The following is a 27,390-nucleotide window of genomic DNA, read 5'->3' as shown; positions in this document are numbered from 1 at the left end:
CAGAAAGTCAATACAAGAATATTTCATCCACGTAGGAGCTGCTGTTTCATAAGGGACAAAGTTGATGTTATTGGAAGTACTCACAATTTCAAGATCTTCGACGGACAGCCACAGTCATTATTATACTCTTCCATAAAAACTTTTCGACGGCAAAACGGAATTTTTTTTAGAAAAGTCGCGAGAATTCTAGATCTGAAGAGCAACACTCGTCAACTCAATGCGGTCAGCTTTTACACGAGACCTCTCTGTATTTCGTTGGTATTCCATTAATGGTGGAGATAGTATGTTCATCGACCATCTGGAACTATTCGTTTCGTTTTAATAGTGAATTATGCACACCGGCTGCTTTTTCTCACGGCCGAAGTTTGGAGCTTAGTCCACAAGGCTGGTTAAGTCAGGCGTTATGCGCTGCAGGCCGCCTCTAATCGGTCGAGAATAGGCTTTTAGGCAGTGATGTCGATTTCAAAGAAAAAATCAATTTATTTTCTGGTTACCGCAGATGGAAAATTACCTAAATTCTCCCAGCTTGGCAACTTAGAATGAGGGGCGATTAAGTTATTCGAAATTCAAGTTTTCTCTTCTTCTTCAGGGTTTCAGGCATTCCGAGGAGAGCATAGGCGAGATCCAACTAGGCCGATCTTCCTGTATCATATGTTCAAGTTTTGAAGTTTCCCCTCAACTTCCGATGATAAAGAAGTAGAATTGGCATGTTAGCAAGGTCCCCATGATTCAGAGATGAAAATTGCATTAAATATATTTCTGTAGATTTCGCGAAATTCCATGAAATTTTTTGAAACTTTTGGGAATGCATTCGGGAGACCAAGAAATGTCTAGAAACAGTGATTCTCGATTTTAACATTTTTCACCTGAAGCCTCAAAACATTTACGCGTTGCAAATGTTTTCGTCAGGCCCCTCAGGGGCTTTTCTCTCTAAACTCCCCTTTGTGCCGCCCCCCCCCCCCCCTCGTGTACTGTATGGGGCCCCCGCGTGTCAGTAGGGTAGCATCTATATTATTATATTATCTATATTATACAGCTACAAACAAAATCTTGGAAGCACTATTTCTGATGAACTGTCGGACCGATAAGGATGATCATTACATGTATGTCATCTGTAGTAGATGCATGTAGATGTGCAAAAAAATATGAAACCCCGAACTTTTAATGTTGTAGAGCTTTTAAAGCTCATGTCACTTAAGTCCAATGTTAATAGCGTGAGAGATATGTCGTTTCCGCTAGAAACGTCAAGGTGTGGGATTCTACCTGAGTGACTCGAATAAACAATAAAACATTGGAAAAACTCGTGAAGGGCTCCTCATTCGAAGAGTTGAGGAACGGTGCATCGCTCAGGGATCACAAGAAGTTTCGTTTCAAGAAACTTAAAAATTAACTGCCACTCAACGCTCTGAAAACTGAAAAATCCTCACGCTAGCTGACATACATACATACACATATACATATATATGACAGAAAATGAATGACATATATATTCGTGATCTACGACTCGAGATCGGTGCTCTTCACATGGTCCCAGGTCTAGGTCCCACCATGAGGGAGAACGCAATAGTGTATCTTTCCTTCGGAAAATACACTAAAACGCATCGAGTCGCACTTTCCAAAAAATTGAGTTGAGAGTAGTTTTTAGCTAAACTAACTCCATGCCAAAAAATACATTATTTGAAAGTTCAGCGCACATTTTCTGTCAAAATATAAAGATGCAAGAGGACTGGCTTTGCCGAAAAATATGTGCCAGATTCCACAATCTTAGCGATATGTTGCATAGCAAAAGAGCTTTGTTTGCATACCGATGGCTAAAGTCGAAAACCACGTACCTTGCTCACGGTGTTTCAAGATTTCCGCATCTAATTTAAGATTTCGAAGGGAAATGAGCCAATTTTATCGCTTTAAATTTTCACAGAATATTCTTCGAGCAGAAGTGAAACCACAGTCGTTTTCAAAAAATTTGGTACGTTGATTAGTTTTCCAATAAAAAAAAAAAAAAAAAAAAAAAAAAAAAAAAAAAAAAAAAAAAAAAAAAGTTTGTTGAGAAGCATACGACGTCGCAAATTGAGATACATTTTTCCCGAGTTTAGCCGTCAATATACTGCCTCCATTAATACCAAATTATGTACATCCAGCTATTCCTTATAATTTACAAATCTGAGAGTTGTGTTAAAAATTTTGAAATCGATGCAGCTCAAACACAAAATGGTGTATTAAAATGGAAGAACATTTTTGCCTATACATATGCGTACAGGGTCCGCGAGGCGCCCTCCAGGGGGTTGGGCCGCGTAGCGGTCAGGGGGCAGGCCCCCTAGTAATACTATAGGGAATCAACAGGAACAGAGGCGGATTCAGCAATTTGGCAACACCGGATTGCCTTCATTGAAACCTATGCTAAATAATCGATTCTTGTCGAAGCACCTGGCCCAGTTTGCCATTCTTATACAGGGTGTACCAAAAGTCCGTCCCACCCCTGCTAACTTTTGAACGAATTGAGCTAGGGTAATGAAACTTTGGGAATGTTCCTATCTCAAAGGGGACCATCTTTTGGGGGGTCAAAATTTTGGTCCCCCCTCAGGGGGGGCGCGGAGGGCCCCCAACTTTTTTTTTTCAAATGGCAACCCCTATCTTGTGATACATCATTCGAAAAAGCATAAAAAACTAAGAATTTTGGCGCAAACCGCAGAACAATATCTTAATTTTTGACCGAGTTATAATAGGTCAAAGGTCAAATTTGACCTATTTTCAAAAAATCATAACTCCGGTTCAAATTATCGTAAGAAAAAAAATAAAACGGGAAAATTTACCAAATTGTGTCCGCTTTTAAGTAAAAATTGCAGAAATCACATCGCTGTAATTTTAAGGGGGGCTCGGACCCCAAATACGTCAAATCAAAGGTCATTCAATTTTCCCGCGAAAAAAGGCAATTTCCCCTAGATTTGCCTCCACATTATCTCAGTAAGGTCAAAATTAGTTCAACATTACGTTGGCAAGTCCCCAAATTTCGGGAAAAGTTAAAAAAACGAAGAATTTCGTTTTTCTACTTTTCCCGAAATTTGGGGACTTGCCAACGTAATGTTGAACTAATTTTGACCTTACTGAGATAATGTGGAGGCAAATCTAGGGAAAATTGCATTTTTCGCGGGAAAATTGAATGACCTTTGATTTGACGTATTTGGGGGTCCGAGCCCCCCTTAAAATTACAGCGATGTGATTTCTGCAATTTTTACTTAAAAGCGGACACAATTTGGTAAATTTTCCCGTTTTATTTTTTTCTTTACGATAATTTGAACTATAACTATAATTTAAATTATAACTCGGTCAAAAATTAAGATATTGTTCTGCGGTTTGCGCCAAAATTCTTAGTTTTTTATTCTTTTTCGAATGATGTATCACTAGATAGGGGCTGCCATTTGAAAAAAAAAAGTTGGGGGCCCTCCGCGCCCCCCCTGAGGGGGGACCAAAATTTTGAACCCCCCAAAAGATGGTCCCCTTTGAGATAGGAACATTCCCAAAGTTTCGTTACCCTAGCTCAATTCGTTCAAAAGTTAGCAGGGGTGGGACGGACTTTTGGTACACCCTGTATAATGTTTCACCAAAAAAGGCGCCTATTTCAGGTCAACTCAAAATAATCAGTTCTCATCTCCTGTTCCTTAATTTCTGAATCTCATGCGTATTTATTTATCGCTGCTAACTTGCACATGCCTGCGATCGCTACTTGCCCGCGACATATGCAGTCACACAGATTATAAAGAACTAAACTGGGTAATTTGACAGAAATTTGACAGCAATTTGACGACGTCCGTAAGTTCGTAAGACATTTTTCCTCACCACGGTTTCTAAGGTGCTCGCTTCCTTTGAAGTCTCATTTTCAATACCGAAGGCACATTACTTAGCATCCGGGTTCGCCTCCTTTACTTACCTCGCGTCATCTCTTCAGATCTAGCCTCCCTTTCCCTACCCTCCAGAATCACACGATCTTTTTTTCTATTCACCTGCATTTCAGCTGTAGTCTTGTCGCTTTTCAGCGGGGCTAAACAGACCACGACTCACTGTTTTTCTTCGGCTTTGCCTGTCCATCCGCGTGGCCTGATCTTTGATATTCGCTTGTACGTGAATATTGTCATGTTCACGTGAGGATTCTTAGAGCCCTTGATGCTGTGTAAATTGTATTTTTCTCACTTTGCGGCTGTTACGGCGTGTCCCCCTTTGAGTAATACATTTGCATTTGGTCATGACGGCACGTCGGACGCGTGGCATAGAGATGTTCCCAATGCGTGCAGGTTTATTTATATGCAATTTTCAATGGCGAATGCACGAGAAACATCTGTTAAGTTCCGTTACAACCAGATTTCATTGTAACTGTCTATGAATCCTCCGTCATCGGACACGGAATATGATAAACTTTTTTAATCGCTTGATTGAATCTCAGGAATGCTTGAACACGAGTAGGTTTACACAGGGCCGGATTTACCTACTTTCCGCCATGGGCCGTCTGTATTTTGCCGCCTCCTTCTCATTCGTTCTGAAACTTCAATGAAAACCATCAAGTGAACGTGCCAGAGAGGGAGGAGTGCATAAGACACATTTACCCGTGTCGGACACATTTTTTGCAAAAGCCCTGTCATAACTACTAGCAAAAGTTCACGGAACAATGCGCGAAAGTTAAGTTCCGTAAACCTATCTCTGTGTGAACAAGGCCTTCCATTTCGAAGTATTGAGCGAAACTATTATGAAAACATAAATGTGGTTTAATGAGTTTAACTTCCACCGCCGCGCCGCGCTGACCGCACTGTATTTGGCGCAATGTGTGAAGTATTCATGCAGTCTTGTAGGCGCTATGCGTTTCCCGCCGACCGCACAATGTTTGACGCAATGCGTGAAGTATTCATGCAGTCTTGTGGGCGCTAATATGTGTTACACGCTGACCGCCGCGCCGAGAGCTCCTCCTTTTCATCTCAAGTCCCCGTCATGATTGCTCTCTGCGCCGCGCCGTTCCAGGCCAAATTGCGTGTTTGATTTATCTCTCAACTAGACTGATTAAAGGTGCTGCCTCTTGTGTCACCGAGAGACGGGCAAATTAGAAATTACTATACTCTCAGAAAATGAGAGATTTTTTCCGCCTTTTCTCGTTTGTAATTTTTGTGTGAATACTTCATGGCAAGAGAGCCCAATGCGCGGAGACTCAGGAAGTTCATTACCTTTTTTGTAATTCACAACATTTTTTTTATTTTATAGCTTCGCTTTGTGTTAGATTTGTGACAGAGGGAAATGTGCAGATACAGTTGGGCTGAAAACTGCTCGAAGTGACTAGTTAATTGGATCCTTTCTGTATGGTACAGTCCAAAAAATGATCTGCAGCAATGGTTAACAGAATGGGCACGTTTTTATTTCAAAAACTTGAGTAGATGTATCAATTTTCGCACACCTCAATCGTGATGTGAGTTTTTAACTTTTACCACCGCTATTTGAAAATCTGCTACCTTTGCGATGACATAGTTTCCTTGAGAATAAAAAATAGATGCCTCTGTTTGTAGAGGAAGACGAGACGGAGACTCAGGGGTATAAATCAAACACCTGCCAATGCGCCTGTCAGTCAGTTCAGATAAATCTCTCATTTACTGAGAGACAAAGACTGCAGTTGGTTACAACGATGCCCCGTTGCGGCGAACTTTGTAGAATTACGTGCATTCGTAAGGAATTCTATGCTTTTATCGAACAACCCTGCAAATGTTTGGCGATGTCATATTGTGGGAGGTAGCTTGATTGATTCCTGTGTACTTAGTGGCGTCGGTTTCGCAGAGAATGCCCATCGCACCGACGATTTTCGTAAAAAATCAAAATGCTCCTGGGAAAAATGAGAACATAAAAAGAATGTCGAGAGGGATCTGATGCGATTTACCTCTTCCGGTTTTTGTTCCTTAACCAGAGGACGAGCTCAATTTTTCTTATTCTCTTTTTGATAATATACTAGACTTTTTTATTTCTTTTTCCCTCATATTTTTCGGATTTTCCTTAATTTCCTGAGGAAAAATTTCTTCATAAAAACCTCGGCAAAAAAAAAAAAAAAAAAAAAAAAAAAAAAAAAAAAACACAGTACTTTCAAAATGGAGATAAATTTAAAATTTATAATAAACTACAATAGTATATCAATCCGGCAAAAAAAAAAGAATCTTCTTTTAAAAACTGGCTTTTCTGCGTGTTTTCTCATTCTTCAGCATCAAACCAACGGGCGACAAAAAAATATTAAATGGAAGTTATTGCGGTGCGAAAGAAGAAAAAATCACGATTTCCTAATTTTTCGGAGATTTTCCATTTTAGAGGGGTCCCGGGTTGTCCCAGCAGTTTCAAGTCCCAGACAACGTGTTTCTATTTACTTTTAGGTACAATTTTCCGGAACACGGGGTTCTATATTTATTTTTAGAGACTACGTGTTTTTCGTGCTAAAAATGCGTATACAGATGGATTGAATTTCGTAAACGCCATGATATGCTTGTTGCAACCAAGTCCTGTAATCGAGGTTCGAGTTGTGGGACCTCGTGGATCTTTGCATGTACGGGAAGGTTACAGAAACCTGAAAGGTCTTTTTTTTCAAGATTTTAATTTGAGAAAATTTCCACGACTTCCGCGTGGTACGGGATCACTGCTGCTGAACGCACCTCGCAAAATTCCCTGACTATTCCTGTAAATTCCCTGACATCCTCTAACTTTTCCTGGATGCCGCAAATCCCTAGACTTTCCCGGTTTTCCAGACCGCTGGAACCCCTGCGAATCTCACAAACAAGGTCCCTGACTTTTCCAGGTTCCCATGTAGCTTTTCCCTCTATACAATTTCACAGTTTCCAGACAACAGGGAGCCATAGCCGACTGACACACAGTGCGGCATCCTTGCGGACGATGCGGACAAAAATCGGTAAAAAAACACTTAACTTGAATAATGAAGATAGTGGCTCCAACATAGGAAAACCTTTTTGCACTATCAGAGTAAAACACTCGAGGAATAAGAAAATTTTATATCTCAAGATTTTTTTGCGTATTTTTCGAGAGAAATTGATTTGAGGTTGGCAACCTCAAATTAGCCCCATATTAACAATGTAAAAGCAACATGAAACACCCAAACTCTAACTTCACATATATCTCTGATAGTCGCAAAATCTTTTTGATGGAATTGAAGTAGGATATGCGAGGATTAAGAAAATGTCAACCACCCACTACCCAGAGCATTTTGCATTTCAAGCGAGGAATCTTCAATTAAAGTTGTCGTCTTTTCCTGTGTATATTCAACGGACCAGTGATTCTAGACCCATTTCCGCCCACTTTCCACCCGGATTTGAACTAATTTTGGGCAAAAAAATTGAGAATGAGCCATCATTGTGAGTTAGAAATATCTTTAAGATGAAAAACACCAAAAAAAAGGTATTCAGATGTCGAGTTGTGAATTTTTTATTTTTGTCCACAGTAGAGTCCCTTTATGGGTGATTTCACGATAACAGGAATAGTTAAAATGTGAAATACCTTAGAAATAAAATTGCACCAATTTTAACAGGAATTCATTACCTCATTTTAAAGGTATTAAACTTCCTTTTTCCAGCTTTGGCACGCTCTATAATGATTCAGTGCAAAGTTAAAGTGATTGATAAATAAGCCATTGAATCAGGTATCAGCGCTTCCCGCGGGACTGCTGGAGGTCCACGCAAACATGGCGGCCCTGCCAAATTGTGTCGGTTACGTAACAGACACAGCGTAACCGACACTCAAAAATGTGAGATTAAAGATGATACAAAAGATGAAACTTGGCAATTCTTGAGTTATGACGTGGAATTAATGCTGCCTTAAAAGTTTTCTAAACTTTGGAGACTTTCTTTTAGTTAAAAACTATTAAATTAAGGTTTTTGCGTAGTGAGGAATTAGTGCTACACACGTAAAAATCACTGGTTTTCATAATAATTAAAGTTTTCATTGTAAAAAAAACTGACTTATCAGTAATGGTTTTGTCAAGAAGACTTCAGCGAACAATTTGATGGCAGTTTTGAAACTCCTGACTCCATCTGGCGAGATAAACACTGCACTTAATACAACTGCAAAAATGTGTTGCCAAATGTGGCGACACCTCTTTCTTATGACTTTTCTCGCTCAATAATAAACATTTCAGTTCAAACTGGCAATTTTCTTGAACACTAGAGTCTCTTTTCAGCAAATATTGCCAAAGAGTTCATGATCAGTACTGATATGTTACCGCAAATTGCTCTTTTGCTTCAAAATCGAGGTTGGCGACGCGTAACCGACCGGACATTTTCGGCCTTTAAAGTCTCATATTATTAATTATAATAATAATTCATCATATTTTTTAGCATGGATAGGTTCAGGGACATCATTCCTATTGATTAATTAATTTGGTTTTCAATCGTTTTGCCCTATGTCGTTCATAACCCACGGCGACACGACTATTCCTATTATCGTGAAATCACCCTTATACTGAGAGTCAAGACAACACCCTTCATGGAGTCACAAACGGGAATAAAGATTACAGAAATTGAACGTTTTTTCGTATTCTTTGATCGGCCCATTCTCGAATTCCTTTCTTCGTTCCTTCCCTCATTCCGTTTGTTCCTTGCCGAACCCGTAATTCCCCGGTCCATTCCAGATTATAATCTTTGCAATCGGTGAAACTGTAATCTTTATTCCCGTTTGTGACACTAGGAAGGCCTAAAATACGGGAACCAATCAGAAATGGATTCAAATTGTCTTGACTCTCAGTATAAAGGGACTCTAGTCCACAGAAGGTCGCACTGTGTGACGTGCCGGAGCGACAACAGCGGCGGAAAAAATGAGTGGAAATGTTAATTCGGTTAAACGAAAAGCGCGGCTTATCGAAATGAAACCAATGCACTCGCGGGAGGAATTGGATCTCCGGAGGCGCGGGGGGTGGGGGGCGGGGGTGGAGGCGTTCTTCCGCGGTGGCATCATCAATTCTCGCGGTTCTTCAAACGACTTTGACTTGTTGACAGGTGGGAGCTCGCCCACTGACGCCCGTCGGTGCCACGCCACGCTGCACGGGCTCAAGATACAATCGCTCGATCCTCTCGAGGCTTCCAACGCTCAGTGCTCCTCCGATCTCCATCAAGATTTTTTACCGAGTCTATCATCCCCTCTCCCCTCTCCTTTGAAAATTTAGCCCGGTTTGGGTTGACCCAAAGTTTACTAAGGACTCCAGATACCGCACGCCGTATACTTGCCGTAGGAAAGAAGCGGCCCCCCAGTCGCCTGCAGCGCCAGGGTAGGCAACCTGTGTAGCGGTATGCCATACTTTAGCCCACCTGTAATGGAAGTGCATGGGAAATTGCACTTCGAATGTGCAGATTATGAACGGCAAATTGCGAAAATTGTTCATTTTAGTCACTAGTCATGGTAAATGGACTCAGAAAATTGAGCAGAGATATTTGCATTAATTTTTTTTTTTTTTTTTGTTTTTTTGGCATTTTTCGGCATTTTTTTAACGATTTAAAACATAAGAAAAGTTAATACTGTGAATCTTCAACCAAACTTAGCACAGCACGGCGAAACCGGTCAAACACACGGCAAACAGTATATTCGTTAGCTCGAAGTATGGCATACCGCTAAACAGGTTGCCTACCCTGGAGCTGCAGGGGACTAGGGGACCGTTTTTTATTCCAATGCGGTATCTGGAGTCCTTAGTAATCTTTGGGTTGACCTCCTATTATGTGCTCAAAAACAATCGGCGACCACTCAGTACTAATTCTAATCAAAATTGTCTTGAAAAATGTAGCCACGTTCATAAGTACAGTGGACTCTCGATAATTCGAACCTCGATAATTCGAAAGCCTCGTTAATTCGAAGGAAAGTCTATGTCCCTTGAAAATCTCTCGATGATTCGAAGAAAATCAATGTATTTTTCTCCCCTCGTTATTTCGAAATGTTTTAAGCTGGCGCGGCCCTCTATGATTCGAAATTGCGACGAAAAGTCTCTCTGTAATTCGAAGTGTGGGAAGTAAATATGGTCCTCCCTCAATAATTCGACGGTACATTCCCTCTACAATTCGAAGTCAACTGTTCATGTACCTGGGTGTCTGAAAGAGCTGATGGGATTGTCAACATGTAAACAAGTCCCGTGAGTCTCCCCGCGAAAAGCTTGGTCAGCTGATTCAGTAAGCAGCTGATAAAATATAAATAATTAATAATAACTTAGTGTAATTTGTATTTCTGTAAAGAAATAAACTGATATTTTTGGTTATTTTGGGGGAAAATCCGTCCATTTGCCCCTCTATATTCGAACCTCTCTAATTCGAAATTTCTCCACATGGAATCTCTTGAATTCGAACTCTCTTTATTACGAAACCTCGCTAATTCGAATTAAAAGCCGATTCCCTTCAATTTCGAATTATCGAGAGTCCACTATACTCACAAACAATCGACGACCACTCAGTACTCATTCTAATAAAAATTGTCTTGAAAAATGTAGCCTCGTTTATAAGTACGTAGCATTTAGAACTCAAGAGTGAATTTTGAAATTTCGCACGGAGAAAAAAACTTCGTGCGTGGGACCCGAAGTTGAGGTCATATGGATCTCTGAAGTTTTCGGATTACGTAACTAAAAACTTGAGGCCGAGCTGCCGAAGGTCGGGTCCGACATCTGAAGTACTTCGATATATACCGAAGGGTTCGGGTCACACATCTGAAGTACTCCGGTACATACCGAAGTGTCTCGATGCCTGATCCGAACTTCGGCAGCTCAACCTCAAGTTTTCGGATGCGTGATTAGAAAACTTCAGAGATCCATGTGACCTCAACTTCGGGTCCCATGCACGAAGTTTTTTTCTCCGTGCGGAACGATTTTAAGGTGATTCGATGGACACCATATTTTGTGTCAGAACGACACGCAATATATCGCATCGATTGGTTCCATTTTTCAGCTACTCGTCACTTTTCTCGAATTTTGAGATCGCAATTCTGTTGTCAGCAGACTAAAGAATACAAGTACCAATTTTGACAAACAAATTCAACGTAATAAAGCGTGGTTTTTTTAGAGGAAAAATATCGTATTCGCTATTAATATCGAAACCCCACTCGAATGCGATATTTTTCCTCTACAAAAACCACGCCTTTACTACGCTAAATTCGTTTTTCAAAATTGGTAAGTGAATTATTTAGTCTGCTGACGACAGAATTGCGATCTCAAAATTTGAAAAAAATGACGAGTGGTTGAAAAAATGGAACCAATCGATGCGATACATTGCAAGTCGCTCTGACACAAATAATTGCTATCATCGAATTACCTTAACGTATTCTGTTGAATTTGAGATTGAGAAACATATCTTAAAATGCACCAGTCCTTACCATGTCCAGTGGTCGGTTACGATGATCTGAACTTACTAACGCAAGGATTGAGATCCCTGAGTGAGGACTAGTACTTTTCAGAATATTTTCCGCAGTAAATACTCGATTTTTTATTTGTTCTTACACTTCCGATAGTATAGAAGAAAAAAGGATGGGTATTTACCTTTTAACTCAAGATCCTTTCTCCTTCTCATCTAAAATTAAGACTCAGTAAACCAGGTAATTGATAGGATCTTGAAGTTTTTGCAATTTTATGCTGTCCCAAAGCCAAGAAACTTGGACAAGAGGCACTGACAAGCCTTTCGCCTGAAACAAAAGTAAATTTTTCTTTTAGTATGGTGACAAATGAAGAAAGAAAAAGGTAGATACATTTGAAGCACATGAGTAGTCACGCGAGTAAAGTATGTATCCACGTGAGTAATAAAAAGAAATAAAAAGTAATACAAATAGGTAGGCAACTGACAGAGATTGCTAGACGAGTAAATACCTCAAATTCCCGTACAATAAAGTGCCAGTAGGACAGTTGCTACAAATCGACAATGAAAAAAAGTGACGATGAAAGATATTTCCCCATTTGAATCCGTGGTAAAGAATCGACTATTAAGGTGTTCGTTGCGAACACCCTGTTAATCGATCCTTTTCCATGGGTTTAGATCGCAGATCAATCGATACATCGTATAAAGCACGCCACGCCATTGGTCTGAAGAGTATCCCGGACGGGTCGGATTAGGGTGCGTCAAAAAAAATGAAAGTCTGAAATGTTCAGCTCCCCAGGCGGCAATCGATGACGTTTGGTAAAAAAACATGTTTGCCAAAATTTGGGCCAATTTCAACCATTTTAAATGGTGCCAAAGGTCACTTTTGTGATGAAATTATGATATTTTGGTTTAGACCTCGATTTCGTACAAAAAACTCGATTTTACGCTGAAAGCGTGCGTTTGCGAGAAAAATGCCAAAGAACTCGACTTGTAGAGGATGAAATTCTACACTAGGAAGACGTCTTTGTAACCGATAAAAATCAAATTGAACTAGAAAAACTCAACTCTGTATTTATTTTTTTGGTCCTCAGAATTTCCGAGGTCTTAGAAAGTAGAGGTTTAAAAGACTCATTTTTCACGAAAATAAGTCAAAAGAGGGTATAAATGAACTGTAGGCAAGTGTTGAGGATGCAAATGTCATCAGAACTTCCTCAGTTTCAAAAAAAGTTCCAACTATTTTGCACAATCCTCCAAAAAGTGCACGGCTCGAGAAGCAGGATCGTGCTATAATAGTAAGGGGAAAGTGCGGTTTGACCGGGAAAAATTGCGTAACAAACTTTCCCTATGTAGTCGTCATCAGTATGGTCCCCCTGAACAACTTCCTAAAAGTTAAAAATGGCCCGATCCCGGAATACCCCTCAAAAAAGTTAAAATTGAAAATGGCGGCCGTAATGAGAGGGTCCGGGAAATCGGTATTTTAAAATGCTCATTCTGTCTCATCATGTGAGGTATCATTTCCTATGTAATTTTGGTCGTAGATTTCATAAATGAATTCCACAAGGCCCTCCGGCCAAAGGGGGCGCTCTAAATCAAAGATGGCGGCCAAATGTGAAAGGCAGGAGGTTGCATTTTTTTAAATATTCACCGAAGGAACAAGGAAAGTGAATTGTCTTTATTTTCATGTATTTATGGCCAAGAAACTTAAATTTGATGTTATAAATGTATTTAATAAATGAAATTAAAGGAAACATACGACTACCGAGAGAAACGTAAGCTCAGAAGGGGCCTTGCGGAATTCATTTATGAAATCTACGACCAAAATTACATAGGAAATGATACCTCACATGATGAGACAGAATGAGCATTTTAAAATACCGATTTCCCGGACCCTCTTATTACGGCCGCCATTTTCAATTTTAACTTTTTTGAGGGGTATTCCGGGGTCGGGCCATTTTTAACTTTTAGGAAGTTGTTCAGGGGGACCTTACTGATGACGATTACATAGGGAAAGTTTGTTACGCAATTTTTCCCGGTCAAACCGCACTTTCCCCTTACTATTATAGCATGCTCCTGCTTCTCGAGCCGTGCACTCTTTGGAGGATTGTGCAAAATAGTTGGAACTTTTTTTGAAACTGAAGAAGTTCTGATGACATTTGCATCCTCAACACTTGCCTACAGTTCATTTATACCCTCTTTTGACTTATTTTCGTGAAAAAATGAGTCTTTTAAACCTCTACTTTCTAAGACCTCGGAAATTCTGAGGACCAAAAAATAAATACAGAGTTGAGTTTTTCTAGTTCAATTTGATTTTTATCGGTTACAAAGACGTCTTCCTAGTGTAGAATTTCATCCTCTACAAGTCGAGTTCTTTGGCATTTTTCTCGCAAACGCACGCTTTCAGCGTAAAATCGAGTTTTTTGTACGAAATCGAGGTCTAAACCAAAATATCATAATTTCATCACAAAAGTGACCTTTGGCACCATTTAAAATGGTTGAAATTGGCCCAAATTTTGGCAAACATGTTTTTTTACCAAACGTCATCGATTGCCGCCTGGGGAGCTGAACATTTCAGACTTTCATTTTTTTTGACGCACCCTAGGGTCGGATATTTTCGGACGCCTTTTTTACTGTCTCGCATATGCGCCTTTAAATGGAAGCTCAAAATAAACAACTTTGAACTCGTTTATCTTGGCTCATTAACTCCAAGAAATCCGCATAATTCCTGTCAAATAAAACCACTCCCTGTTTTTAAAAGTGCAAAAACGAACAGTTACTGAACAATATACGATATTTTCTCACTGCATTCATTATAAATATTAGCTTAATCAATAATCAAAATGATTGAGGAAACGTCTTCGGTGGAAAACATGAAGTGAGAATGCGGGGACACTGCAGAGTATGACAATTTTATCTGCAGCTGCAATTCAAAATAGCATCACTTTTTTTTCCAGCATAAGATTTCAGATAAGCATCATATTATCTAACGTTACTTTGTAAAAATGTAATTCGTTGAGTTTTAGTTTTAAACCACGTGGATAGATACAAGGAATATTTGTAGTAGTTACGTTATATGTAAATGAAATTCCTTAAAAAAAAAAAGATTTTCCGTCTCGGGGCTCTGTTTCATTGAAGGTGGCGTTTATTCCAAGCGACTCACCTAAATCAACATCACGAGCAAGTATAGCTTGACTTTTTTAATTTAAACTTGGATGATGAAGTGTGACGCAATTAAGAGGCACACGTTTCAAACTTGATTGCGTCATCCATATTTGAAGGGACGCTAATTCCCTTTCACTGAACGGACTTTAATTGAAGATCTGGGCGAAACAAGGACACGAACTAAGAAGTGTCCTCTTTCTATGAAACTTTCAAAGGTATTTCTCATACCACGCTAAGCAAGGACTGGGCGTTCCTTTCGATCAGCGAAGGCGTATGTTAAAAGATATTTTCTTGGCACGCTGTACGCGAAAAAACTTGTTCATTATCAAATGAAAACATCTTTTCTTTCCAGTTTCTGGTTGCGCCGCAGAGTATACTCGACGTATCGAGGCAGCTATTCTTAGGCTTCATAGAATTTCAATTTTACCAAAAGCTTTCTTGTTGTCACGGAACTTTCTTGGCTACTACGACTAATTTCGTATATTAGGATGAGCAAAAAATTTGGGTGTATATTTGGATTGCATTTAGCAAAAAGGAACCGCGCGCAATTACAGTGTTTTCAAATTTGTGCAATTTCTTCTTTCCTTTTAAAAATACTCAATATGAGCACAGTATAAAATTTACAAAATTATTTTCCTTTAAAATTAACAATTTTTTGATTATGGATTTGGAGGAAAAAGCAATTTGCTATTCTGAGAGATAGGTCTTTTCCACAGGTCTAGATGACATTAATCGATAAATCGCAAAGCACACCTCGCCAAGGGTTGAAAGTTTGATGAACTCCGGCCAAAGCCCACGGTCCGACGCGGTAGATAAAGACTCGATGAGCGTTAAATTCGAGGACATGACGACACAGCCGGGGAACATTTTTCCGGACACCCCTCCCTCGTGCGTCACGTACGGGAGGTTGTTACGGACGCGAATCGTGACGGAAAGTTCCATTTGAATTCCGGGCGTTGTCTCCTCCCCCCCCCCCCCCCGGGGTCGTCTCCGTCAGAGCTCGAGAAAATATTTAAATAAGTCTCGGTTAAGCGGTGGTTCAAAATGACCCCTCCTAAAGTCCATCCACCGGGGTACAGACAGGGGCCACTCTTGCCCAATTTTTCTGGAAAATCAAATTTTCTGAGTCAGGGATTTCACTAGCTCCAGGGCCACCAATCTTGAGCCCTGATATAAATTTGACTGCCTCCACTGCTGCGAGCCGATTATTGAAATTGATAGACAAAGCTATAGACAAAGAAGACAAAAGGGATTTGCAGGGATCCTATTGGTGGAAAAGAGTGGTTAAAATGGACAAAGGAGGCAGGTAATAGACCAAGTAACGGCAACCCATGAGGGACCAGATAGTTAGTCCATCATTTTCTCCCTTAGTCTATAAGAACCAACCATTTCAACCAATAGGATAGCTCCATACTCCCTATGTCTTCTTTGTCTATCGCTTTGTCTATCAATTTCAATAATCGGGCCGCAGGCTCGTTATTGAAATTCATAGACAAAGCGACAGACGAAGAACACAACAGGGAAATAAGAAGATCCTATTGGCGTAAACGCGAGATTGCAATGGACAAAGGAGGTAAGTAATAGACAATTTAACGGCAACCCGCGAGAGACCCTCTAGTTAGTCCAACGAGATTTTTCGGTTTTCGGCTACTCATAATGCGAAACAAAAGTTGAGCTATTAGCCGACTTTACAAATATATCCACTATGTTGAGGTAAAATTGTAAATATATTAGCATCCTCTTGCACATTGCTTTTTTTATGAAAGCATGGCCTGAGTCGCATTTATTTGCGCAATTATTATATACCTACCTCTCCTTCTCTATTGCTAATGATTAATATATATACTATTCTACCTCTCCTTCGCTATTACTAATACATACTAACATTAGTAAATATTTAAATCTAAATTATATATTTAATAATGTTTATTATTAATAATTATATAAATTAGAGAATCCATAGATTTTTAAATTCGGCTAATAGCTCAACTTTTGTTTTCGCTTTAGTCCAACATTTTCCCCCTATTCTTCCCTTAATCCACTAAATTCAACCAATAGAGTCGCTTCATATTCCCTACGCCTTTTTTGACTATCGTTTCGTCTATCGATTTCAATAATCAGCCTGCTGGCACAGTGGAAGGGGGTGGGGGTGGGGGGCTCGTCTTTCCATTGTAAAGGAGACCGAGACTAGAGGTCCACTCCCCGGAAAAAATTGAAATTTTAAAAGTGAAAAACTCATCGTTTAGCGCACAATATATGACCCCTGGTAAAAACTTTAAACGGTTGTTAAGCCGGCTTTGAACACCAAGTTCTGACGTTCAAGTTTGTTTACAAATCAACTGATTCTTTGAGACTGGATCGACTCAAAATAATCGATACCTTCATCCCCCCTACGGGACCTACGTCACTGAGGCGTCACAAGGGAGGAGGGGAAGGGGGGGGGGGGGGGTCAAAAATGCTGAAAAATGCGCTACGTAAATTAGGCACGGCCCCTAGAGGCGACCCTCATTGTCAACAATGATGGAAAAAGTTCTCGCGAGCGCGGAAAATTAAAAATGCGTAAAATACACTACGAAATTTGTAGGTAAGGAGTTGTTTCGAGACTAATGTGACATTTTCAGCATGAACTTTGACTTTTGGTTATTGTCTTGAGAGTCTCCAAACTGTATACGTCATAGTGATCATCGTCGAGGTTCTCCAAAAAATCCGACGATAACCTCATCTGGTGGACATGACAGACATTCCACCTGATTTCAATACTAAGTTAGCGTGAGGGATTGTCAGGGGCATACTTCAGCTCCCTACATTCCGTCGAGCCCGGAGGTTGAAAAAGAGCAAAAATGCGCTTAAGCTCAAAACACCCTGCTTGCATGATGAGTTCACAAAAATAGAGGCCAGGGGGAATTTCAGAGCGAGCAGAGGTGCCAGTCTGCGGAGAAATCTCTGAATTTATGATGAAAATGAAGACAGAAAACAGTCATTTTTAAATCAGAGTCTTAGAGTAATAAAAAGCAAATTTTAAATAAAAATTCTCTGACTTCCCTCTACCTCCAGACTTTTTTCAAGGTAAACCAAGGTATACACATGGCCGACATGACAGCAGTGTCGTATTTCAAGTTAAAAAAAAAAAAAAAAAAAAAAAAAAAAAAAAAAAAAAATCCAGATCAAACTGTATGGTGTTTTCGAAAGTAAAGTGTCAGGTATTACCCATCAATCTCTACGGTAAAATCTGTGGAGTCAATTTCTAAACTCTCCGACGCGTAAATTTTTCCTTATTTTCGAGATATTCTCGATTAAAAATGAACCCCGTGTTATTTTCCATGAGCGCCACGAAAATGGGGCACCAGGCGGATCAGCCAATCAGAGACGACTCATAAAAGTGATAACGTTGCATCGTGTGAACGATCATGGTGACAAAAACCCCAAAATCTGATCATGGTGTCAACGATTGTTGACGTAAGCTTCAGGCAGTAAAACATCATAACGGCTAGGAGTATGGTGCCAACAAACAGAATTATATCTTCCTCTCAAGTAAAATTAAGCTTACAGGAGAGGCTTGGATCACGAATAATTAAATTACGTTGGGTTAGGTTAGATTGGGTTAAGTAAGGTTGGTAAGAGTAAATGATACAAGACAAACGAGACCTGAAATTTGAAAGATGTCATAGAGGGAAGTTTTAAGTTTCGTTGACATCATGATCATTTTTCGTCGGAATGAAAATTTTTCATTTTTGGACGACCATGGTGTCAACAAAAACTTAAAAAAACTGTTTGTTGACGCCATGATCGTTGACACAAGGGTGCCACTCGGCCCGCAATTCAAAGCGCTGCTCTTGTTTTCTCTTTGTTGGTGACTGACCTAAAAAATTGGCAACCCAAAAATAGTGAAGTTGGACAGAAGTGACTGTAAAAGGGTTGACGAGCGGAGCCCTTCCAAGTGTCGCAAATTCCTTTTGACCGAGAGCTTCATTACGCGAGGGGGTCTGTTTATGAATTCAACGGGCCTACTCCCTGTATGCATAATAATTGGGACATCGTCCGGCGCTCATCTCATAGCCGAGCCCGATCTGTTTATTTAATTCCATCATTGGTCTCTGCTTCACCCTCATGTCCTTTTTAATAAATGGACGTATTTCTATCAAACGGAACCATGTGCATTAGGACATGAGCCCTGAGACCCTTAAGAATATGTGCATAACAGGGCTCTCGTCATAATGCACATACTATTTCTATGTATTCTAGTAGTTAGTATGAGTTTGGACGTATTTCTGCCAAAATACGTCCGAGACAGTCCGCATATCAGTAAGATCCGAGGTTTGTCGATCGATTCATGAAGTTGTCGCTCGATTCACGATTTTGTCGATCAAGTCACGGGTTAGTCGATCCATTCACGGGTATACGGACGATCAAGTTACGGACTTTGTCGCTCGATTCACGGCAGTCGAATAACATCGATCGATTTACGTTTAGATTATTGGATTGATTCATGTCGATCTAATAGACACCGACTTTTCCTTAGTTTGTCGATCGACTCGGTGTCAATCGGTTCACGTGGATCGATTCACAATTTAATTTTCGATCGATTCATGTCGAGCAAATCCTCATATCCTCGGCCCCTCTTCACTCAGAGACTCGAGTTCCTTTTTCCATAATTTATGCTGCCTTTTCTTCCGCTATAGTTGAACTTTTTAAATCTTCCTATCAGGGCCGGATTTACCTACTTGCCGCCCATGGGCCGCCGGTATTTTGCCGCCCTTTCTCATTCGTTTTGAAACATCGGTATAAACCATCAAGTGAACGTGCCAGAGGAGAAGGGGTGCATAAGACGCGTTTACTCATGTTGGCCACATTTTTTGTGAAAGAACTGTCAACAGTAGCAAGAGTTCACGGAACTTTGCGCGAAAATTAAGTTCCGTAAACCTATCTCTGTGTGGGCGAAGCCTTTCATTTATAAGAAAAGAACGAAAAAATTATGAAGGAATAAACATGAGTGTTGTTTAATGATTCTAATTTCCGCCACTGCGCCAACCGCACTGTGTTTAGTGCAATGCGTGAAGTATCCCTGCAGTCGTGTAGGCGCTATGCGATTCACGCCGACCGCTACTGACCGCACTACGTTTGACGCAATGCGTGAAGTATTCATGGAGTCTTGTAGGCGCTATGTGTTTCATGCTGACCGGCGCGCCGAGGGCTTCTCCTTTCTATATCAAGTCCGCGTCATCATTGTTCTCTGTGCCGCGCCGCGCCGCGCCGCTCCAGGCCAAATTGCGTGTTTGGTTTCTCTCTGAACTAGACTACTGAAAGGTGTTGTCTCTTGTATCACCGAAAGACGAACAAATTAGAAATTACTATACTTTAACTCTCAGGAAATGAGAGATTTTTTCGCCTTTTCTCGTTTGTAATTTTTTTTCTGAATCAGATTTTTTGCTTCATACCTAAATTTGAAAAAATTATAACATTTGCCGCCCCCTAAATCCGGCCCTGCTTGCTAGCCCTAGAAATGTCTACGATTTTCTATGTGTCTATGTTTACATATATTGTTATAACACAACATATTGTTCTATGTCTGACGATTACAATAGCCCCTGTTGGTGGCTTTATGTAAGCTTTGAAAAACAAAAATAAAAATGCCACTGGTATGGTTTCCGTGCTCTAATAATACGGCGTTGTTTCTAAACCTGACAATTTTCTTTCGACACCAGGGCTGGGTCTGGTGCGGCTCACGCGCGGCGAGGGGAAAAATCATCGCGATACTTCAACACCCCCGACGAGCAGGGGTTGCGTCACGCGCCCCGTTCACGTGACCGACGGCCCACGTTGGCGCGTCTTGGGCTGCGTCCGCGTCGCAACGCCCGACGCCCCGCGTTACGACGTTACGACGTTACGACGTTACGGCGGCCGAGTGGCGAGTGGCTGATGAGACGAGTGCATAAAAAATGCATTAAAATGGCGGTGTCGCGGACTCGTGCGTCACACGGCGTGGAATTAGCATTTCCCTTTGCCTTTGATCCGCCTCCGGCCTGTCCACTCGCCATCATACGGCCGATCCGCCGCCCCGAGCAAAAACACCGCAAGTCAATTCCAGCGGCGTGGCGCGAATTGCGATGTATCGATTGTTATGCCATTTAAATCTATGGAAAAGGATCGGTAAACAGGGTGTTCGTAGCGAACACCTTAATAATCGATTTTCTACCATAGGTTTAAATTACATAACAATCGATACATCGCAATTCACGCCACGCCACTGGTCGATTCTCACGATGCCGGATCATGTCCCATTTCCCGGAAAACTCGCCGATTTCTCCCCGGAAAAATCACGGCTAATGCTAAGCTAATGGATCATGCCAATTTGGCTGGCTTTCATAGAACATGGTAAAATGATTGAAAAAATAATCGAGCTACAAGCCAAAAATAAATTAAACAAATAATATTTCAATAATAATATTTGGTTTGTTTTGTTTCCTGTAAGTTTTTTATTATTTTCTCATCTCTATGTACTTTGAAACATCATTTGTTTGATTGATTTTTGGCTTTTAGCTCGATTATTTTTTCAATCATTTTACCATGCTAATGGAGTATTTGCATGCAAATTTTTTGTTGTTGTATCTGAAAGCGCTTGAAAAGCTGATTTCGCAGTGTTTTTCATAATTTTTTTTCTGATATGGGAAATAGTATAAAAATAGATTCAAAAGTGAGAATATGCACTGCCTCGTGACGTCATCTGGCGGCATTTCCCATTTAAACACGTATTTTATCAGATTAGATCATTTTGTCATATCTTCTCCGATTTGTTCAATTCATGATTCAAAGATACCCTCGTGTTCAGTTCACTCAGCAGTTTCGACTTGAACACGAAATTCATCAAAATTCAGACACCTGCAAATTCTCTAGTCATTATCAAGCATGTGATTACTTCAAGGAAAATCATATATCATACTGGAAATACTTTTTTTAAAGGGAAAATTTGGCAATATATAACTTCTGGTGCGTCGATTTCTCTTACAATTAGAGCGGTAGCGCTTTCCGGCATTAGCCTGCTACAAGAGCTTGCAATAATAACGTAAGCCAGGGTTAGGATGCATCTACATTCGTTTAAAGGATCAGACGTCAGTGCAAATTCTGCTAGCTCCCGTGGCACGGTAATACTCTCGTCTTCGGGAACAGCCATTCGAGGTCGGGTCTCTAATATTGATGCAATTTCGGGAGGATCATCATACACCGAGTTCTAAAATTGAAATACCGCTCTTATCAATTTTGAAGAAAGAGCACTTTGAGTTGATTGATTGCAGTGTTTCTGTTTCTCCTGCTGAACAACGTTTACCATTGAACATTTTGAAGGAGCCTCAACAATAATTTGAGACCGGGGTGAATCTAGCCACATCAAGTAGGAATGGCGGGCGCATTGCATGAATTGAGGCAAGTGAGCATGAATTGAGGCACTACTCACCCACAATATTTCCGTCTAGGGGACGATTCACCCGATATTTTTTAACCCACGGTTATTCACCCACAACTTTTTGTATGTTTGTATCGCTTGTGTATGTATATATATTATATTAATTATTGGTTAGAAATCAACCCATCTGTCACTTCTGTAATTCATCACCTCTAACCATCGAACACATACTTATAGACTGCTCTGCCCTCCGATATCTCCAATCACAGATCTACTCCCCTACAATCTACAGAAATACAAACCCACTTACATGCGATGAACCCAATGTTACTACCACAATTCTGAAACTCTTCACCTCTCTTAATTTAAAAATCTAAATTTTCGTATATACTCCCATTTTCAAAATTCTCTGTAAAGACGTTAATAGCCTGTGACGCTGAATGTCTGAAAAAATACTAACTAACTAACTTAGTTACATATTACAAATGAAGAAAAACCTTGTTACATATTACATATGTACATGTATCTATGGTTACGCACCTTCATTTAACTTCACTTGTCTTCTTGTCCTCTTCGCCTAAATACACGCTCCTCTGATCTCCTAGCTATTTGTCGTTATCCTCATCCCTTTTCCCCCTTTTTCTTACAGGTCGTGGTGTAAAAAAAAATGTAGGTGAGAACTCCTTATTTGCAAAAATACATGTTTACAACAGCGCATTGGGGTATAAATGCTATGGGTCGTGAGTTGTAGGTGACCGGGTCTGGGTAAATTATATCGTTAATTTTTCGCATTTTGGACGAATTTATGCTGGAAGGAACTATGTACACAGGGTTTGTGTGTAACGTAGTTCGTTTTCTCATAAATACGTCCATTTGTTGCAACGTCTCGCGTTGTAATTATTTTGAAATTATTCTTCCCGTCATTTCCAGCAACTACAACTCACGCTGGTGACCGACCGCTCAGGGCAGTTTTAAAAACTGCGGACTATGGATGACATTAAAACCTCCCTTCTCCCCAATATGATGTCGAATAGGTGACAGAGAGACGACTAAAACAACGTGGAGCAATAGGACACGAACTGCAGTCGCTTTTCCATCGATTTTGATTTACAGCCGCGGCATAAATCAACAGGCGGTCAGTGAAAACATCAACGACGTCAGATCGTTGTCAATAATTTACTTTGGTTTGCTTGCAGAGCGAGAGAATTTCCGACTTTTAAGACTACCTGACAACGTTGAGCAGCGGGGCTCCTCGCGGACTCGGAACTAATCCGATTTTGGTGGCAATTTAACATCGATCTCTCATCAAGAACTCCACCCTTCAATCCAGCCCCAGCCCCCGTCGACGTCCCACTGAAGGATTATCACAAAAACTGAAGGATTCAGGGTGCTTCTAGAGTTCAGTTCGTTTGCTCGGTAAGGATTGCAGATTGAAAATTCAGCAATTTCTATAATGAATGGGCCAGTTGCACTCGTTACAGAATCGTGTTTTCATGCTTGATTCTTGTAGATCAGCCAAAAATAAAAAGATCTATCCAAACAGCAACTTTCAACGTTGAATATTAACCGAGATATCGCATGTTGAAAAATCAAGTTTATGACGTCATCCAACGCGGTAGTGACCCCTTTGGCTCCCCCCACCTTGCATTCATCAGTCAGGAAAACAAACATTTGCACTGATTGGAATCTTTTTGGACAATTTTACCATTAGTTATCTTGGTTTTTTTAGCTTTTCCTTCTATCCGAATTTTGTATTTAATAGATGAAATAAAAAATCCTATCTTAACGTGCAAGGTTTTGGGACATCAGTGATTTTTGAGGTATGAATATTAAGTCTTTAACAGTTTTGATTTTGATTCTTATATAGGTTTTAATTTAAAGCGGTTGGTAGAAGTTGATTACTGCTTTGTTATCCAGCTTGCTATAAAAGTGCGACTTTAAGTCTCATCTATAGAGGTTCTTCATTCTTGGACTGTACCTTCATTATTTGAAGTAAAAGTTGATTCTGTTCCTGGGCGGTTGAATTAATAAATTTCACAATGGACCACTAGACAAGGTACCTATGAATTTAAGCATTCTGATACATGTTTCTTAACCAGAATTTCAAGTAGAATACGATTCGCGCAACGAAAATTACTGAAACCAACTCCTAACGGAGATATTAACATTTTTATTTCACATTGGTTACGAGGAATTTGAACGCACACAAGGAACTCAAAGCTCTACGTTAGTCAAAGCGCGCACTACAACGGTTTCAGCAAGCTTCTTAATCGAGCAATGTTCATTTCCCACCATGTGTTTTTCAAACTATAAGTAATTTGCTATAGCTGAGCCAAAGCGTCAATATTGAGGTTGCCAGATTTTTTTATCGCAGAGACGTTCATGATAACGTTTAGCGCGCGATGTGAATCACGTAGAGCATTGAGTTTTCATGAGCGGGTGGTTTCAATTCACGCACTAAGAATCATTAAATATCTTCGGGAGGAGTTGATTTCGGTGATTTTCGTTGTGCGCATCAAGTTTTACGTGAAATTTTGGTGGAGAAACATGTATCAGAATGCTGAAATTCGTACTTTGTCTAGTGGTCCATTAATCATTTAGGAATTTATTTTGGGCAATGCTCAGAACGTGAAACTCGGATGAATGCAAGGTGGAAGAAACCAAGGGTGTCACTACCGCGGTGGATGACGTCATGAACCGACTTTTCAAAGCGTGATATCTCAGTTAATATTCAACATAGAGAGTTGCTGTTTGGACATAACTCAATTTTTTTAGCCGATAGACAAAAATAAAGACCAGCGCAACTGACCCATTCCGAAACGTACAAAATTGATGACGTTTGGTTTTAATATTATTTTTCGCAAAGCCGGACAAGGGTTCAAAATAAGGCCAATCTCGCGATCCTCGGATAACGGTAAAGACGGTTTCAGAAGTGATGACCTTTGATTTTACTTGTCATTTATTTAAGATTTTTATGGTTCTCGAAATTTGATACCTGTTCAAAACTTAACGAACAGGACAAATCCGTGAACTGACTCACTTCTGCTAGCTCCACGGCACTTTTCCACTTGGAAAAACAAGGAGCAGAATTTCATCGCTGAAATTGCTCGGCGTGCTTTAGCGCGCTGCTGGGGTGTTACGTAAAGTTGTTGTTTTTTTGAATGCTACTAATTTGTGTCAACTTCGTCTCGCCCTGCATTTGATGGGCAGACTCGGAGAAAATGAGGAAAACAACGCTCAAACACATCGCTGCCAAATAAGATACCATGATTTTTAAGGAATTATCGATTTAATTAGCAGAAATTCCGCTCTTATCATGGAGCCCTTATACGCTCTTATGTAAGGAGATCATTCGCGCTTGTCAGAAAGGGGCCGTCCATAAATTACGTAACGCTCCAAGGGGGGGGGGTCTTTGCCTGCGTTACCGTGGCGTTACAGGGGGGTGGGGTGGGAGTGTAGAGCGAGGCGTTACGTAACGAGTTTAAGCGACTTTTTTACGAGTTTCTATAGAAGTTTCCGTCGGTCGTCTTCAGGAGTTTTAAAGAGTCTCGAACATATTCCCAGCAATGCTTTCACTTACTCGCCAAATAGAAACACCAATCCATTCAGTAAATTCAAGGTGATTTTTAGATTATTTTAAATCCAAAAAGGGAAGGGGTTCCGGACAAGCGTTACGTATTTTTAGGGAGGGTCTAGCGCAGCGTTACGAACCATTACGGGCGATGGGGAGGGTGTCAAAAGACCACAAATTTTGCGTCACGTACTTTATGAAGAGTCTCGAAATCGAGTCTTGATGATCGCGACCATCACTGCCAGATAAAGCAGCAAAAATTTCAAACTTCCGGACGTGAACTTTCTACGTCCAATATTGACAAATATATCGCTCTTTGAAAAATGGACATATTCCTGTCAAACGGAACTATGTGCACTACGACGTGAGCCCTGTTATGCAAATGGACGTATTTCTATCAAACGGAACTAAGCGCCAATTTGAGTTCCTTTTGAGGAATTTAGAATGCCGGATAGCGCGTTCTGTCAAACGGAACTAAGCGCCATGGAAAAAGATTGCGAGTATAGGACGGAATGAGCCCGACGCCCGGTTCCGCCGCCAATCCAAGCCCCCCTCTACCTTCCTCCCCCGATGGCGCTTAGTTCCATCGATAGAAATACGTCCAAAGATGACTTGACCCAGCGAGGCAGAGCACACTATGTATTCCTTCGTCTTCTGAGTTCATGGAATTTCTCAAATCCCAAATTCCCTGCATAATCCATGAAAGCTAATATCTGCGCAATACAACTACTGGCACGGACGTTGTTTCTAAAAGAGCCGGACGAAATGGTTCCTTACTGCAAAAAGTTATCCATGAAGATTTTTGTTTTTTTTAATTGGGGGAGCTTTCCCGGTTAAGCTGTAGGTAATATTATTATAATTTTTAAAAAAAAATTAATTACTTGATCCATGTAGTACTGCCACTCCGAAAGTATATCAAGGGGTCCAACGCGACGTGAAAATGAAAATTTTATGGTAAACCCGACAACAAGGCGTCGGATGCTTGTCGAGCGCAACACCTCCAATCTTGCCGATCTCCTACTGGGAACTTCCCGAGTCGGAGCAAGCGACGAGTAGGGGGGGGACTCAAAAGTTGGCGCCGAAAAGTTGTGAAATAGAGGTCCAGCGGAAAACAATTAAATTGATAATTCTTTCCACTCAAGCTCCGAGCTTCTGGCCGGAGCTTTTCCTCTTCACCTTTCATTTTCAGCCGGCTCTCTCCAACTTGATGCTTCAACGTATTTTGGATGTTCCGCGGTTAGTTCCACGTGTTCGGAATTGGGTCAGAGATGCGAGAAATATCAAGCCCGTGGGCTACGTTATGTGAGGATTAGGGAGTCAGCCATTTCGAGCTTCGCGAAAATCAGGCGCCGGCACGAAATTCAAAACGAGAAAATCGGACGTAACAAAAGATCCATGAACATAGAAACCAACGCTTCCTTCATCACATTGCTTTGTTGGATACGCGATTTCTTTAAAGATCTTTTGGTGGCTTTTTTCTACCTTGTCAACATATCTTGTAATGTTCGAGCTACACCTTACGTGTTTTTTCCTCGACATTTATGATCAAAAGTTCAAAACTTCCGTCCATCTGTTTAGATTTACAGGTGGACAGCACATGAAGCGATGTCTGTAAATACAACGGATAACAGACATCCGCTATTTTTAGAGGTAACGCTTTTTTAGAATCTGCAAGCCTTCAAGAGTGACGGCACCAAGTTTCAAACCTGTAGCATGATTTTTCAATGATGCCGCGATCACACGCTGAACGTGGGAGCTGAACGTGGTTTGAAGGCGGAAGCCATCGCCCAGATGCCTGAACAAGCAAAATTCAGCAACGATTCTCAGCAACCATCGGGTAATGTCGGATTTTTCTGAACTATTCGAATAGATTTGGATACATCTGGATGAAAATCACTCGAATTCGCGAAATTTCAGCTGTTGAGCGA

The 27,390-nt window shown here is 40.6% G+C and overlaps 1 protein-coding gene across 2 annotated transcripts in view; it reads right to left on the bottom strand.

Moving 5' to 3' along the window:
• Positions 1-27,390, bottom strand: part of DNAlig3 (DNA ligase 3) — a 235,932-nt gene that overhangs the window by 11,899 nt on the left and 196,643 nt on the right. The window contains exons 23-24 of one of the 2 annotated variants that reach the window (XM_072296507.1): positions 11,522-11,664; positions 5,206-5,851 (exon numbers count right to left, since the gene is read on the bottom strand). In XM_072296507.1, coding sequence (XP_072152608.1) covers positions 11,566-11,664 — 99 coding nt within the window. In that variant the 3' untranslated portion in view covers positions 5,206-5,851; positions 11,522-11,565. Of the gene's footprint in view, positions 1-5,205; positions 5,852-11,521; positions 11,665-27,390 lie in introns of those variants that run through there. The other variant, XM_072296501.1, reaches the window with a different exon arrangement.

This window comes from Bemisia tabaci, chromosome 1 (assembly GCF_918797505.1).
Source record: "Bemisia tabaci chromosome 1, PGI_BMITA_v3".
Classification (NCBI taxonomy): domain Eukaryota; kingdom Metazoa; phylum Arthropoda; class Insecta; order Hemiptera; family Aleyrodidae; genus Bemisia; species Bemisia tabaci.
Note: the sequence above shows the minus strand (reverse complement) of the source record. Positions and strands in the feature narration are given on the sequence as shown.